Raw genomic sequence first — 18,225 nt, forward strand, 5'->3', positions numbered from 1 at the left:
ATATATATATATATATTTAAGTTATTGTCTTTTCTCAATAAACATTAATCATATTTTTTGTTAAAAATATTTTTTTTTTTTTATCTTTTGGAATCTTCAAAAATACAATAAATTTTTTACTTTACAACAAAAAAAAAAAGGGGGTTGAATTTTATAAAAATTAAAATACATTTATAACTTAAAAATGTTTATGTTAAAACAATGAATTGAAAGTGAATACTTTAAATTTTTTAATTATTTATTATTCTATTACATTTTTTTTCTGGTGCGAATGAAAACAAAAATATATACAAAAAAAAAAAAAAAAAAAAAAAAAAAATATAGTTTATATAGATATATACATGTAAAAAAAAATAATTGTGTATAAAAAATTTTAATACAATTAGGTAAACCTATAATAAATGTTCCAATAATAAAAAGTAAATATAATATATTAAAATGTAATAAATACGAATTTAAGATGTTATAATGCATATTAAATACTTATAACAATATAAAACATCATAAAGTACAAAATTTATAAAAAAAAAAAAAAAAAGGAAAAATTTTACAAATAAATTCACATAAAAAAAGGTAAAAAAGAAAAAAAAAAAAATAAAAATGAATATAAACATTTAAAAACTCTTACTATTTTCTTGTTAATAAAATAATTAACCTTATTTAATGTTATTTCTCCTTTTTATATTATCTTCTTGTTTATTTTACTTTATTCTACTATATTGTGTTATATTCTTTACTTTTTTTCCTGGATATACTTTTTTTTATTTATTATTAATTTTATGTAAATATGTATACCTATACATGTATGTATATATTTACTAGTACATATACATGAAAAGGATAAGAATATTTTTATTTTTACATTTTTATAAGTTCTAAATAATTATAATAGCCATATATATTAATATCTCCTTTTTATTTTATTTTTCCAAGATTTTTCTTTTTTTTTTTTTTTTTCCTAATCTATAAATTTAGAAGAAAAAATCTTTTCATTTTTTTCCTCATTATTTAAAATGGAATTTGAAATAAAATCATTTTTATTTGTATGTGAATACTCAACTAGTTTACTTGTGTTTTTTACTGTATCTTCACTGAAGGAGTATGCATTTATTTCATTTTTTAATTTTATATTCATATTATTTGAGTAATTTATAATTTGTGATATTGGATATGCGGTGTACTTGCTTATATTGGAACTGTTAGAAAAAAAATAATCAAATAAATTATTATTTTTATTATTGCTACTATTACTTGTATTACTAGAACCCTTTGCTATATTATTGAATTCATCATTTGTTTTCATACTAAATGCGTTAAGTAATTTATATTCAATATCTTTTTTATCAAAAAAAACTTTTAATTCAATAATTGAACTCACTGGCTTATGATCACTTGAAAAAAAATTATTATGTGTTTTATAATTTAGATATTTGAAATATATTTTATCATTATGATAAAAATCATTAAAATCATTATCATAATAATCAATATTTTTATTGATTTGGTTTTTTTTTTTATCTTTATTTTTCATAATTTCATTTCTTATATTTTTATTTTCATTTGAATCAACTGTTTCTTCAGTATTTTTGTTTCTTTTTTTTTCTAATTCAGACAAGTGTATTAATTTACCACTTACAAGTATTCTGTCACACCTTTAAAAAAAAAAAACATACATATATATTATAAAATTAAATATATACACATATATATAGAAGAAAAAAGGAAAAATGAAATTTTTTCATTATTTTTTTATATTAATACCAAGCAGGTGTTCTTCTTATATCATACATGTTAGAATTTTTTTTATATTTATATGTTGGATTAAATAATATAGGGTGTTCATAGAATAAACAAAATGGTAAAATGTTATATAATTTATTGTATATAAATTGATCATAATGTAATAGTTGGCTAACATTATTATTTTCAATTAATTTAATAACTTCTTCATGACTTTTATTTATTCGGAAATTGAAATCTCCACATGCAAAAAAATAATCAAAATTAAATAAATTATTTAATTCTTGATTTTGAAAGCTATTGTTTAAAATACTTTGCATTTGAGTATTTCTTTCAAAAATATTTGTTTGCCCTGACGCTAAATGAATATTATTAAAACAGAAAGAATTGAAACCTAATCTAAATTTAATAGAAACACTTCCTTTATTACCAGTATTTCCTTTTAAACCAACTTTCACTTTGCAAACTTCAATTTCTCTTATATAATCAACTAAGCCTTCATCAATGAAAATAATTATAAATAAACCAATCATAGAAACTGACTTTAACTTCACATATTTAAATTTTCTTAAGTTTAAAAAATATTTACTTGAAAAATCCTTTAAAAACATCTCAGTATTTTTTAAATTATTTGAATTATACAATGGATTACTATATTTTTGCATATCTTTATGCTTATTTGTGAAATCTTCCATTTTAAATGTAGCTTTTTGTGAATTTTGTGAATTCATATTAGAATTATTAAAAAAATTTTCATCACTATTCTTTATGTGAAATAAATCATTTGTATTGTCATTACATTCAACAAAAATATCATCCATATTTTTAAAATGAAAATTATTTATACTATTATCTCTATTATTATCATTATTATATGGTATGTTTTCATTATTGAAATTATTTATTTCTTCATTATCATTACTATTTTTGCTATTATTATATCCATTACTCTTTTCATTTTTAAGATTTCCATTTTTATTCAAATTAGGCATATCTTCATCAATTAAATTATAAAAGCATTCAAGTTTCCTTGAATTATCTAAATTTTTATTTGAATTATTTCCAAATTTATTTTGAAAAAAAACATTGATATTTGAATTTAGATTCATATCATTACTTTTTATTATATTTTCATTTAAAAAGCTATTATTGCTTTCTCTTAAACTTTCTGATACATTGATTTTATGAATTTTCTCATGAATATCATCACTATACATAATAGTTTCTGTTCTCTTATCTTTTTCTAAATTCTCGTTTTCATAAAATGTTTTTTCTTTATCTTTTTTCGGTTTATTCAATGAATTTTCTATAAAACTCGAATTAGATATTTTTCTTTCATTATTAACAACACTATTAAAAGAAATATCTTCATCTAAATTATTAAAATAATCATTTAAAAAGTAATTTTTTGAAATATCTAATACAGAACTATTACTAAGTTTTTGCTTTTCATTATCTATTTTTTTTTTATTTTCATTAATCAAAGACTTTGGCTTATTTTCTTTTATAAATTGCTCTTTAACGTTTTCCAAATCATTTCTATAATTATTATATTTATGTATCGTTTCTTCATTTATTTTTTTTGTATTATTATAATTATTAATAGAAGCTTCATGAAATGTATTCTTATCATACTTTTCATCAAATTTATTATGATAAGTCTCACCTTTATCATTATAGCTTTGGTTTATGTTATTATTATTCTTATTTTTAAAAAATAATTCTTTTTGTCTTTGAGATATTTCCATTAAAGATTGAGTAAGTTTTTGTTCAATTTTCTTTTCTTTAAATTTGTCCTTCATGTTCATTAGAACTCTAAACCCTGTTAATTCAACTACTTCTTGAAAACAAAATACATACATGTCAATATATTCATTAATTTGATTCAACCAAGAAGAAATATCATTTAATTCATATAAATCACTACCACATAAGTTCCAGCTACCTACCCATAGTTTTATAATTTTTTCTTCATAACCAGTATTAATGATTTTTTTTTTTGTAAAATTCTTTATATTTCTTGAATCATCATTTTCTATACCATAATTGTTTAAAAGATCATCACTCATGTAATCATTGTGCACATTTCTATCTTGTATATCCGATTCACACATTTTTTTTTTATACAAATTATTCATATATAATACTTCATTTTTTTTTTTTTTATTATTGTTTTTCTTCTTTTTTTGATCCTGTAAACTATCTGTCGTTGTGCTATTAGTTTCATTAGTATTATTTAGCCTACTACTATTATTAGATTTTGAATAACTATCACTTATGTTTTTATTTTTTAGTTCTACTTTTTCCTTTCTTTTATGATCACTTGAATATTCTTCTTCTAACTCTTCATCACTACTATCACTCATTTGTGTATCTTTTTTCTCTTCATCTTCATCATTTTGAATGTCTTCAAGAACATAATTATTATCTATTTCTTCTTCCGTTTTTTCTATATCTTTATTATTCTCTCTTACTTCATCACATTCTTCTTCTTTCTTCTTTTTCTTTTCTAATTTTTTTTCTATATATTTATATTCTTTTTCTTTTATGTAATTATCATTTCCCTTTTCTATAACTTCTTCCTTGCAGTTATTACCATTGTTATTATTTTTAATAATATTATGATTAAATAAATGCTTCTTTCTTTTTAATTTTTCTATTTCCTGCTCATATAAATATTTCTTGTGCCTTATTTTACCATCCGTTTCATTTGTTATTATTTGGTTATCACATTTTCTATAGTTACTATTACGGTGTAAATTGTGATGAGAATAAAAATAGGCCTGTTTACTTTTTAAATCATAATATCTTTCATTTTTTGAATATTTGTTATAATTTAACATATAATTAAAATCTTCAACAATAAAATCCTTTTTCTTATTATATTTACCACTACACAAAATAATATCAATACATTCTTGCCTAAAATTGTCTTCAAAATTATTCTGATAAAATCGTTCAATTGATTTAATTGCATGATCAATATTAGTGCTTAATGATGATCTTCCTACATTAATTTGCGATGAAAAAACACTACCTGTTCCTGTGTAATGTGTACTTATAATATCTCCATTTTCTACCCACATTTTTTTAAATAAATGTTTAAATATACGTATATATTCTTCTAATTGATCATTTCTTTTTTTTTCTTCTCTTTCGTTTTTTTCATAATTGTATTTTCTCTCTTCATTATTTTCTATTTCCATTTCACCTAATTCTTCGTCATCCTCTCCACTTTTTTCGTTTAATTTCTTTTTGTTTTGTAGATAATAGAAATCATCAAATACACTTTTATTATTAAATTCATAATTTTTATTTAATACATACTTATCAGATAAATCTAGCATATAGTTTTCTGTTGGTAAAGTTGTTAAAATTGTAATGTTGTTTTTATTAAACATACTATTCACATTCTTATAAAAACATAAATACGACTTTTTAACAGGGTTCAAAAACATTTCATTTTTAGAAATATGTAATATATATAAGATAAAATATAAGGCATAGTAATACTGAAATACATTTGTTCTATCTAAACAATCTAAACAATTTGTTCTAAATACACCATTTTGAAAGTTATAAGAATTATTTATGTTAACAGAATTTTCATTATTTCTTAATGGTTCTATGAAAAAAGAAACATTTTTAATTTCTTTAAGTAGTATTTTATTAATAAAATCATTCATTGCATCTTCAAAGCCTTTATTTTTAACAGATATGTGAAAATCGTATTCTATATAATTTATGAAATCTTTTTCTTTATAATATTTATCTTTTTTAATATAATTTATCAACTCGACCATTTTTTTTGTTAATTTCTTTTCATTACTTTTGCTTTGGCTTAATAAATTTATATAATATATATTATTTCCATAGTTATTAATTAATTTCTTATTATGCTCTTTAAACGCTTTTATACTTAATAATGATGATCTCTGAATATTTACGTGAGAAGACATCGAATGTTGTTTCCAGAATAGAGGAATAGATCCTCTTATTTGAACTAAAGAAATCATTCTATTTTCAAAAATATTACTATTATTATTATTATTATTATTATTAATACTATTATTACTATTATTGCTATTATTATTATTATTATAATTATTACTATTACTATTGTCATTGTTAATATTATTAAAATTATTATTATTATTAACACTTCCAATAACGTTTTTTTTTTCAATTTTATTACTAGATGAAGAGCTACCACCAATGAAAGAGTTTTGCTTCTTTTCATTTTTTTCAATAAAAGTTTTTAAGTTTTTCTTTTTTAATTCATTTGAATTTAAAGGGAAGTTATTAGTTTGATCAAATCTATCTGAAAAATTGATATTTTTATTACTTATCCTAACAATCTGTTCTGTTTCCACATAATTAGCTACATATCCATCGTCATTTATTCCTCTTTTGTTAAATCTTGTACCACCTAAAACTGCTGACCTTCTACTTATTAATAATAATTCTAAACATTTCTTATTTATCTCTATTGATGTATAGGAAATATATCCTTGAATTAATGAGCAAAACCAATTATCATCTATTTTACTTTTATTTTTCATTTTTTTTATCATTTGATAATTCCACATAAATTTTTTTTCACACATATTTAATAAAGATTTTCTTCTATTAGATGAAGAGGATAATGGCTCAACTTCTTTTTCTTCAATATTTTTTTTCATTTTATTTTGAATGCTTTGTGTTAAATCAAAATCATAAGAATAGTACATATGAACTGTTAGTAATTTTTGAATAGTTTTCAATATTTTATGTATATCCATTTTGGAATTCAACTTTTTTTCTTCATTTTTGATATTTTCATCATTTGAATGTTTAAAATGGGAAGGATATGAACACTTATCTTCGTTTTTTGTATTATTTTCTTGTAATGTAACATTTTTTTTAACATTAAAATATGTATTATTAATTATATTTTTTATATTATTATCATTTTTATGTACTAAATTCTTCGATTCATCTTTTTTATTATTTTCTGATGAATTGTCTCGTGATTTTTTACTATCAGAGCTTTTTTTCGTCGAATCATTTGCTGAATTTTCTTTACTTTTATAATTACATAAAATTTCTTTTAAATTATATTCATTTTCTTGATTTGTGTATATATCCTTATTATAATTATAACAGTTATTATCTGTATGATCCTTATAAGAATTTTGATAAATATCTTTATTATTTATGTAAGCTCTGTCCATCCCTAACTTATACTGATTCTTTTCGTCGTATAATAAATTATTTACTTCATCATCTTTTTTACTCATTTCTTTTAGATATATTGGTGATTTTTCATTTTCATTTTCATTTCTATGATTATAAAACATATTATCAATTAATTTAACGTTTCCTTTTGACGAATTGATAGTATTTTTATCATTATCCCCATTACCCATACATGCATTATGAATTGGGTTATTTGTTTTATTATTATTAATAATTATATTACTTTTAGATATATATTCTTCTTTGTCATTTATAAAATTCATTATTATGTCATTTTCATCAATAGTTGAAGAATTTGTATTTGCTTCATTTTCTTTTCTGTGCTTATTAATACATGCTACTTTACCATTATTATTATTAAATTTGTTCTCTTTACATACTCTTGAATTTGATTTTTCATTTTCATTTATACTTTTACTTTCATAATTGGTTATATCTGAAATTATATTTAATATATTTTTGTGATTAAACTGATTAGTTAACCACTTCTTCGCACTGTTAAAAGTAAGGATTTTTTTATTTTTTTCTTCTTTCTTGTTATTCTTATAATTACCATTTTTATTCTTATATTCAATATTTTCGGTCATTTCAATATCGTTAGAATTTTTATTCTTTTTAACGGTATCATTTTCTAAATTATTAGTTTTATTTGAAAAATTTTTATTGTAAAAAGTTTCTTCTTTTATTTTATAAGAATTATCCATATCATTACTAGAACTATAAGCATCAACAGAAATATCATTGAATGTGTTTCCTAATTTATCTATGTTATTATTTTCTTTTGACTGTAAAATATTATTATTATACACTAAATTAAATGAATTATCTATAATCTCAAAATTTTTATTTATATTTTCATTATTTTTGAAATTTACTATAAAAAAATTAGTTGAATTATCATCTATATTTAAAGAATTATTTATTACACTATTCATTGAAACTATATTGATATTATAAGGAACAAAATGTACTTTTTCAATTTTATAAATGCTCCTGTATTTATTTAAATAAAAAAATTTACTTAACAATCTCCATTTTTCAACAACAAATAAAAATAATTCATTTTTAATTTCTATACTACCAATGATATTATCAATGATTAATTCATTCAGCGTACTACCAAATTTTCTACTTTTCTTTCTAATTTTGTCTTTATTTATTAATTTTTCTGAGCATTTCCCATTTTTTCTGTATATATACAAAGATGGAACTTTAATTTTATCATTTTTATTATCTTTTAAATTCTTTATATAAATTATTTTAAATACTTTTTCATAAACTATTAATAAATATCTTCCTTCTGTATTATAAGCATTCATCAGTATTTATATATATAAAAATGGAAAAAAAAAAATAAAATAAAAAAAGAATTAAGTTTATATAATATTCATTTTTTTTTGTGTGTACAATACACATGAAAAAATTGAAAAATAAAATAAGAAAAAAAAAAAAAATTCTACTCTATATAAAGTACAATTTTATTTAAAAATAAATTATTTCCATTAAATATATATATATATATATATATAAAAGATTTTATGATTTTTATAATGTTATATCATTTTATATTATTGTAAATTAATATAAATACAATGAATATTCTTATTATTTATTAAAAAAGCAATTTACTATATATAGTGTTAAATATTTTAATATACAATAAGACATTTTATTTTTTATATTTTATTTATTTTTTTTTTTTATAGTTATATTTATTTTAAATATAAACATTTAAAAGAAATAATATTTCAAACAATATATTTGTAATTAAATAGTTTTACTTGTTTCAAAAATATATGTTTATATAAATAAAAACAGAAAAAAACAAAAAAAAAATGTATACATTAATAAAACTTTAAGGATAATATATTTAAAGGAAGATAATTAAAATAACAAAATTATAAAAATTGTGTAAATTAAAAAGTATTAAAAAAAATATACTTAATATTAGTAATTTGTAGAGAAAAATTATCTTTTTACTCTATTTAAAATTTTTTTTTTTTTTTTTTTCGTCTATTTACATTTGAAAAATTTTAGAAAAAATAAAAAATTTCTAATTAGCTACAAATTTATATTGAAATGTGTAAAACTATTTATTTTATTTATAAAAAAAATAAAATAATAAAAATGTAATAATTTCAATTACTTGAATTCTTTTTTTTTTTTTTATTCTTTCTTTTTTTAAAAAATTTAAATTTCATCATTTATGTTTTTTTTTTTTAATACTTTTTTTATAACTTTTTAATGTATCCAATGCACTTACAATAGAAATGAAGCTCAGTACTGTATTTGTTTATATAAGAAAAACAAAATATATATAGTTAAATTTTCTTATTTATTAGAACAATTTAGCGCGTTTTTTATTTTACTTTTTCTTTTTTTTCTTTCTTTTATTTTTTTTTTTTTTTTACAATAATAAAATTATCCTTGATAGTTTTAAGTAAAACGAAGTTCAAAAAAAAGGAGAAATAATGAAGTTACATTTTAAGATTTTTTTTGAATTACAACACTTTAAAATTAAAAATTAATTATTATATTTCTTAATTTTCCATCAGTTTATTTTATCTTAAATTATATTAACTCATATTTTACTTTTATTTATTTATTTTTTTATATTTTAAGGAATCATAAAAGATGTATAATTTTTTTCTCTATACTCTTAAAATATTTTATATAAAATCATTTTTCTTTTTTTAAAATAGGTAATAAGGTTTAACAGCGTTTTTTTTATACACAACTATATCATATACATGAATGAAAAAAATAAATATATTAGTTAATCAAATTTATTTAATTGTTTGAGCTAAAAAAATTCATACTTCTATATGACTAATAATAAAAAAGCGCTCTGCGCTTTACAGAAATGAATAATAGAAAAGTATTAATGAAAAAAATAATAGTAAATTCTTTGATAGGAATAGAAACATTAAAATATTTTTAAAATCAGTGTTTAGTAAAATTTTCTTTCCTTTTTACTTGTTTAAATCTTTAAAATTCTTATTTAAAAAGACAATATAAATATATATACATATATATTCTTATATTCAGATAAAAAAAAAAAAAAAATAATAATAACAGCTATGATATACTGTAATTTAGATAAATGAAAAAGAATTGTTCTTTGAAAAATTGCTTTTATTTTTCTTTTCTTTAATTTTATTTATTTATTTCTTATTTCTTATTTTTTTCATTGATTTGAAAATTTTGTTAAGAGTTATAATTATATCTTTTAAAGGAAATAAAATGTAATTATTCAAAATTTTGAAAAATAGTCGTTTTTATCTCTATACAAAATTTATAATTTATTATAAAACAGATAATCTGAAATAATGAAAATAAATTCAAAATATTATAAATGTTACATTTTGTATAGCAGCATAAGATATTCATTATATAAAATAAAAGATGAATATGTTACATCTTAATTTAAACAAAGATATGAGAAAAACAAATAAAAAAAATATGCTTAAACTTTTTTACAAATTATAAAGTAGTTAAAAAAAAAAAATAAAATAAAACAATAAATATATAAAAAATAAAGAAGTGGAAAAAGAAAAAGAAAAGGAAAATATAAAAAAACATGAATTCATATAACATATAAATTCAAAATTTTATTTATTAAAAATAAGTTTTTTTTTGATACTTCTTTTCTTTTATTTTTGCTTCTTCTTCATATGTAGGCATATTATCTAAAACGATAGTGTCTTCTTCGTATTTTATTTCTTCTTGATTTTTCTTCCTTTTAGTTTTTCTCTTTTTTGCTAAAATTTGCAGTGAACCATCATTTAGTTTATTCATAGAATTGTATTCATTACTATCATATATTTCTGCTTTTCTATTTGGATATCTTGGTATTTTCTCATGAGGTTTTAGTATTCCCTTTTTTATTAATCTTTTTCGTTCAATATCCATTTTATGATAAAAATATAACTTCTTTGAGAGTATTTTATTTTTCTTACTTAGACAATTTCTTCTAGGAGATATTTTCATTGCTTTTCTTCCTCCTTTCTTTTGGAATTTTTTTTTTTTTTTTATAATATCATAATAATTACTTTGTAATTTTAGCATTTTACTAACTTTTTTATTCAAATTTTGAAATATTATTTGTTTTTTATCAACTGCTCTTTCTATTATGTTATTAACTAAATTGGCGTTCTTTTTATTAAAAAAAGTTGTCAAAGAATTATTTGTATTATTTGAATTATAAGTGACTTTGCTTGATTTATAAATGTAATCATTTATATTATTACTAATATCATAGTTAATTATTTGAGTATTTTCAAATTGAACTCCCCTACTCAATATATTTGTACATATTAAAATATTTGTTTTTTTTTTTTTGAATTCTCTATAATTCCTAGTTCTTTCTTTATAATTCATTTCATTATGAATATAACTCACATTGTATTTTAATTCTGACAAAATATTTTTTAAATTTATGACACTCTTTCTGGTATTACAGAATATCACATATCTATTTAAAAAGTGAGAATGATTAGTAACTTTATACTTGTTTACTTCTTTATTATCAAGCATTTCAAGTAATAAAGAAACTTTTTCTTTATTTTTGCTATTAATAAAAACATGTTTAATGTAATTATTAACATTGTGACTGTTGATGTTTATTATTTGTTGGATATATTTGCTTTTTATATTATTATTTAAAAACTCACTAATTGCAAAAGTTTTAGTAGGTGATACAAATATTGTTATTGGTATGTTTGAATTTAATGTATTTCTTACATTTTCTGTAGTGTTAATTTTTTTTATATTGCTGTCTTCATTATTATTAGTGTTATTTTTAAAATCGAAATTTTCTAAATTACTTATATGTTCTTTATTTTTTTTTTTTTCTGAACTACTTGCATTCTGATTTTTAGTTGTATTTTTAAAGTTACTTGTTATGTAATCATTATTATTCGTTATTTCTTTATTATTTATACTTTTATTACAATTATTGTTCATTTCATAATTATTATCAATCGTTTCATTATGATTTCTATTACTATCCATTTTCTCTTCTAAATATGTGTCGCTTTCCTTTTGTTTTAAAATATCTGTATGAATATTTTTTTTTTTATATAAGTTATTACTCTTCATATTTTCTATTTCTTCATTTTCTATTTCATTTGCTTTCTTTTTATTCTCTTCTTGATTATCTATACCAATGTGTTCATACTCAGTATCATTATTAGACATATCTCCGTGAAAGTAATACATATTAGTATAATTTTTTATATGATTAAATATTAGTTGTAATTTTTTTTCATTAAAAGGGTTACATAATGTTTCGGCTTCTTCTATAACAATATATTTTAAAAATTTAAAATTATATAAATGTTTGTTTTTATAATTTTCCACTTTTTCAAAAACTTTATCAGGTGTTCCTATTAAAATATCAATGTTATAGTTTATTATGTTATTGCTATTTTTTTTCCTTCTTTTTATTTTCTCTAAGATATCACATGTATTTAAAAATCCGTTACTTCTTGTACTCCTATCATCGATATCTTCTGAATTATATTTATCATTATTATTATTACCTAAAAATAATTCCATATGATGTTTTTTAATTGATTTTTTTTTATTTAAATAACCCCCACTTAATAATTCAATATTTATATCAAATTTTTTCAAAAAAGAAAAAAGTTCAAAAGCTGATTCTCTTGTATTAGTCAATATAATAGCATAAGGAAAAAAAATATTTTTTTTATGTTTTAAACAGTTAAGTTTATTATTTTTTTTACTTTTAAAATAACTATTAGTATTATAATTATTATATTTTCTTATACTTATATATCTATTATTTATTTTATATTTTTCATATGATATATCAAAAAACATATTTTCTTTATTTTTAAGAAATCGTAATCTTTCCTTTTTACGAAAAATTTTATTTCGAAACTTCTTATAATTATATTTATTTAAAAAGTTGTAAAAGTTCAATAAATTTTTCATTATTTTTTCATTATTCAAATAAAAATTATGAAGAATAGGAAGAAAATAACTTAATGTTTTCCCACTATTATCTGGACTAATAATCAAGTACACATCATTAAAACACTTTTGTTCATCAATATAAAATTCTTCTTTTTTATTTGTACATTCTCCTACATTATTATCAAAAAATTTGTACTTACTAACATCATAAAAATTATTTTTAATATTTAAATCATTTTTTAAATACGTATTAATGTTTATTTTATTCTTTAGTATATCATTGTAGATACTTTCATAGTTAATTATTTTATTAGATTCTACGCTAGCCTTTTTTTTGAAATTTAACAATAATGGTATCGTATTTTTTTGAATTTGTGTTGGGTTAAAAATTTTTAATTCATTCAATTTTAAATATATATCTGTTTTAAAATTATATTCTAAAAAACTAGTTTTTTGTAATTCTTCTTTTAATGACTTTTTATCGTTTTTTTTTCGTTCATTTATACTTTCTTTATTTTTTACGTTTCCTAAAAATCCAATCTTGTGTAAATCCTTTAAATAATTATGGTCATTTTCTATGTTTTCACTTACATTTCTATCATATCCTTTATCTTTATCTTTTATTATTGTAATGCTGTAAAATCTCTTCTTTGAAATGTTACGAAATACTATTTTCTGTTTACTCACTAAAATGTGAACAAAAAATTTTATCATCTTTTTATAACTGTTTTCATTATTTAATATATATTATGTTTGGAAGCATATCATATAAAACATTAAAAAAAAAAAAAAAATGTATCAAAAATTAAAAAATATTTTAATTAATACTTATTTTTCTATAATTATAAAATATTAATTTCCATTTTCTTTTTTTTCTTTTTTCTATATTTACATAGAAAAAAAAAAAAAGTACGTAGGCACAATTATTTTTTTAATATAAATAATTCATAATTTATTTGAACCCTTTTTAGTTTGCTTGTTTTCTTTAAGCGAATATTTTTAAATAATTCAAGAAAAAAAAAAAGAAAAACAAAAATATAAAGTTCTTATTTTATAATTTATTTATTTGTTAATTATTTTTAATAATATTTTAAAGAGAATCAAATTATTAGAGAAGAAATATCTTTATTTACCTTAAGATACTTCACAAAATGAAAAGAAAAACAACATAATAAACTTGCTAATTAATTTAAGTGTTTATATATATTTTTTCATTAATTTTATTATATATTTTGCTTTCTTTTTAGTTTTGTCTTATAAAAAAGGAAGTGATATTTTTCTACTTTATAATACAAATAAAAAATAAAAAAAAAAGGAAAAACATGTAAGTAATAAAAAGAATATTGTTTTTTTTTCTGTTGTTATAGATTGATCTATTATTTTATTTTATTATTTTTTTTTAAAAATTACAAATATTTGATTGTACTAAAATTTTTTTTATAAAAATGAAAGTATGATGTTAAAAAATATTATAATATATACAATTTATTAAAACATCTAAAAGTTTTCAAATGTGTTTTTTAATTAAAAAAAAATCACATGTAATATTAGTATTGTTTTTCATTTATAAAACTATTTAAATACAATCTATTTATATAAAAGTACATGATAAAATTTTATAAAGGTTATGTTCTTATCATTAAATATAAAATTTAAAAAAGTGAAAATAAAAAAAAAAAAAAAAGGAAATAATCTTCTTATAATAAAATAACATTTAAATACATTTTATCTATACTGTAAAATAAAAAATAAAAAATAAAAAATTAAAAAAAGAAAAAAATTAGTAAAATATATATACAATTATAAATATTAATATAAAAAATTAACTATGAATAAAAGTATATACATTTATAATAGTAATTACCTTTTTAAAACCAATTATATTTGCTCTTTCTCTAAAACATTGTCTGCATATATTGATGTTATACTTTCTTATTATAGCATGCTTATTTGAACATACACGGCTAAAAAAAAGAAAAAGGGATAATAATTATATTTTTTAAATATTCAATATATATATATTTATATTCACAGTGATCTTTATTTCTACTAAATAATTTCTCTTTTTAAAAAAAAATTTAATATACAAAATTCTTTTATCTCATTTCCTTTATGTTATTTCATCTCATTTTTTTACAAAATTAAATATCTTTTCTTTACCATTGCCTTGATCCTTGCCCGTATTTCTTCGGATGAACGTTTTGAATGCAACCCATTGTTGAAATGATAAAAAATATATTTTATTTTTTCTTAAATTTTTATAAAATAAATTATATTAAACTTTTATTTGTTAAATTTCTTCAGAGTATATTTTTATTGAATTAAAAAATATAATAATATTTTTTTATTTAATTTAAAATTTTTTTTTTTTTTTTTTTTTTTTGCAAAAAATTATTTTTTTATATTGTAAATACATATATGCAAAATTTTTTTCTTTTTTTTTTTTTAAATCAATACACAAAATTAAAATTATTTCGGAAGCGGGGAAAAAAAAAATATTATAATAAAATTTGATTTCTATAACAATTTTTTTTTTTTTTTCTTTAGTAAAAAAGTAAATTATGTATATTTCTATTATATAAAAAAAAATAGAATATAGAATTACATAATAGTATTTTTTTAATTTTTCTTTTCTTTAAAAGATATTATGTATTCTATCAAAAATAAGTTAAAAAGGAAAAGAAAAAAGAAAAAAAAGTAAAAAAAAAAGGTAAAAAAAAAAAAAAACTTTTAACCATGAATAACAAACATTAAAATAAATATTTTATATATGAAAAATAAGAGATTATAAAAAAGAAAAAAAAAAGAAAACAATTGTAAAAATTTGTATCAAAAGTATAAAAAAATTAAAAAAAAAAGAGAGTCTCAAGGGGTTCCACAATAGATTTTTTTTTCTTTTTTTTTTTTAAAACTTTGTACGAATTTTAGCTTTAAACGGAAACTTTTTTATTTATGTTATTCTAACATAATTATTTTATTAATTAAATTTATCACATATAAAAGCTATTTTTATCATAATTAAAAAATTAATCATTTCTTTCTTTTTCAGCCTTTAAATCGTTAAAAACAAATATTGTCTAATAAAAAACAAAAAAAAAAAGAATTTCCTTTTTACATTTGTAACTATACTTATTATCATTATTATTACATTTATTTTATTAAAATAAAATTAATAAAAAAAAAAAAAAAAAAAGCGGTATATAATTTTAATATATTAAACATAAATTATTATATTTTGTTTTATTTTACATCAATAGCGCCAACGTTGTCAGAAAAATAACCTAAAAGGTGCATTAAAACAATAAAAAAATTAATAATCAAAAAGGTATTAGTGAGAATAGTAATAAATATATTAATAATAAATTAAATTAGTAGATTTTCTTTTTATGAATATTAACATAATGAAAACTCAAAACTATACTGTATCTTTTATTGAACCTGGTTTATTTGGATAATTATCATATTTACAAATTAGAATACCAGTAGTTTTGCAGCAAGCAGTAGAACAACCAATATTCTAATAAACACATATATATGCATATTTTTATTTTTAACCATCTTAATTTTTTATTTATTCAATTTATAGAAACTTTTTTTTTTTTTTTTTACTTCTACACTTTTCCACACAATTTGAGTAAATTCAAAAACATTATTATTCCTTCTGATGGTACCTAAAATTAAAAATATTTATATATAATCAAAATTTGTATTTAAAAAAAATGAAATATAAATAAATATTTTAATTATCCTCTTATATAAATATATATATATATATATATATTTCTTATTTTATATATTCTTAGAATAATAATTATACTTATTTTTTTCATTTTCATAATATATTTTAGTAGTTTATCTATAATAGAGTAATTTTAACATTTCTACATTATTAAAAAAAAAAATACCAGTAATCTAGTATTCAATTATTATATATAATATCACGTCCTTTTTTTTCTTTTTCTTCTTTTTTTTTTTTTACCTAGTTCAAAATCATAATCGTTAATTCCTTCATACCATCTATTAACTGCTGATTCAATTTCAGTATTTTTAAAAAAATTAAAATAATTTGTGTTTATTTGTTTTGAAGTTAGAACACAATCTGAATTTGTTTTTATCTAATAATTTATATTATAAAATATTTAAAAAAAAAAAAAGAAATATATTAATTGTAATGATTATTAAAATTATATATAGTGATATTTATATTAAAAAAAAAATGTATCAACATAAAAATAAAATAACCAAATTGGCTTCTTTTTGTGCAATCTCTTCAAGTTGCTTATTCCTTTATAGAAGAAAATAAAAATAAACTATAATTGTTTCAGCATATAATTTTTTATTTTAATAATAATATACATATTTATATATTATTAAATTAAATAAGAAAAAATCACCAGGACAACGGTTTTGCATTATGTTTTAATCTAAAATCATCATGCCTTTCTACTATTAATTTTTTCTGTTTAAAAATACAAGCACATTGAAAAATGTATGTGTGTGTGTGTTTTTTTTTTTTTTTTTTTATTTTTACATTAAATTTGCATGATTTCCCTTCTACAATGATGCAAAAGCCAATAAAAAAAAAACAAAAAATATTGAATATAAATAAAGTAATCATTATGTATCAATTCCTTGTATAGTATAATTTGTTTTATGAAGCAATTTATTACTTAAATATATATTTTAAAATAGAGTATAATATTTCTGTGATTCTATATTACAAAAGAATTTATATATATAGGGAGAGAGAGAGAGAGAGAAGGAGAGATAGATTTATCTATTAATCATATTGCTTTATTTTATTCTTTATTTATTAAAGTATTAAATATTATCATTTTTTTATATTATTTCATACTAATCCTCTTATTGTTTTTTTTCTTTAATGTATATACAAGATAAAAAAAAAAAAAAAAAAGTTTTTTCTTCTAATATTATTATTAACAATGTGATGAAAAGGAATATTTAAAATTTTTAATTTTATAGTTATTTCTTTTATAAAAAACAAAAATGTAATAATATTCTTTCAAAGAAATTAAAAATATAGCTCAATTTTATATATATGTGCTTTTATAATATTCTGTATCATTTTGCCACTATTTTATTAGTAATTTATATTTATATATATTATTAACAATATTAAAAATATAAATAAAAATTCATCATAAAAATGTGATTCATAAAAATATGTGAAAATTTTTAATTGTTTTCAAAAAGACAGGTTAAAAAAGATGAAAAAAATATATATTTATGTGAAAATTTAAATTTATTATATGATGTTTGAAATATAAAGATTCTATTAAACTGCTG

The 18,225-nt window shown here is 17.9% G+C and overlaps 4 protein-coding genes across 4 annotated transcripts; all 4 read right to left on the reverse strand.

The window, feature by feature from the left end:
* Positions 1-958: 958 nt before the first annotated feature.
* Positions 959-8,297, reverse strand: PRELSG_0103400 (inositol-phosphate phosphatase, putative; the record flags this gene model as incomplete). Its single annotated transcript, XM_028678300.1, has 2 exons — positions 959-1,652; positions 1,762-8,297. The coding sequence occupies 2 exons, from the start codon at positions 8,295-8,297 to the stop codon at positions 959-961; spliced, it is 7,230 nt and encodes a 2,409-aa protein (XP_028531399.1).
* A 2,299-nt stretch (positions 8,298-10,596) lies between these two features.
* On the reverse strand, positions 10,597-13,632 carry PRELSG_0103500 (RNA helicase, putative; the record flags this gene model as incomplete). The annotated part of the gene is made up of 1 exon (XM_028678311.1): positions 10,597-13,632. The coding sequence occupies one exon, from the start codon at positions 13,630-13,632 to the stop codon at positions 10,597-10,599; it is 3,036 nt and encodes a 1,011-aa protein (XP_028531400.1).
* Positions 13,633-14,643: 1,011 nt separating this feature from the next.
* PRELSG_0103600 (40S ribosomal protein S29, putative) lies at positions 14,644-15,134 on the reverse strand (the record flags this gene model as incomplete). The annotated part of the gene is made up of 3 exons (XM_028678322.1): positions 14,644-14,652; positions 14,783-14,882; positions 15,079-15,134. The coding sequence occupies 3 exons, from the start codon at positions 15,132-15,134 to the stop codon at positions 14,644-14,646; spliced, it is 165 nt and encodes a 54-aa protein (XP_028531401.1).
* Positions 15,135-15,944: 810 nt separating this feature from the next.
* On the reverse strand, positions 15,945-17,536 carry PRELSG_0103700 (cysteine-rich secretory protein, putative; the record flags this gene model as incomplete). Its single annotated transcript, XM_028678334.1, has 8 exons — positions 15,945-15,995; positions 16,168-16,199; positions 16,357-16,435; positions 16,528-16,589; positions 16,898-17,033; positions 17,145-17,196; positions 17,313-17,377; positions 17,450-17,536. 8 exons carry the CDS (start codon positions 17,534-17,536, stop codon positions 15,945-15,947), a joined length of 564 nt encoding a protein of 187 aa, XP_028531402.1.
* Between the last annotated feature and the right edge of the window lie 689 nt (positions 17,537-18,225).

This window comes from Plasmodium relictum, assembly GCF_900005765.1.
Source record: "Plasmodium relictum strain SGS1 genome assembly, chromosome: 1".
Taxonomy (NCBI): Eukaryota; Apicomplexa; class Aconoidasida; order Haemosporida; family Plasmodiidae; genus Plasmodium; species Plasmodium relictum.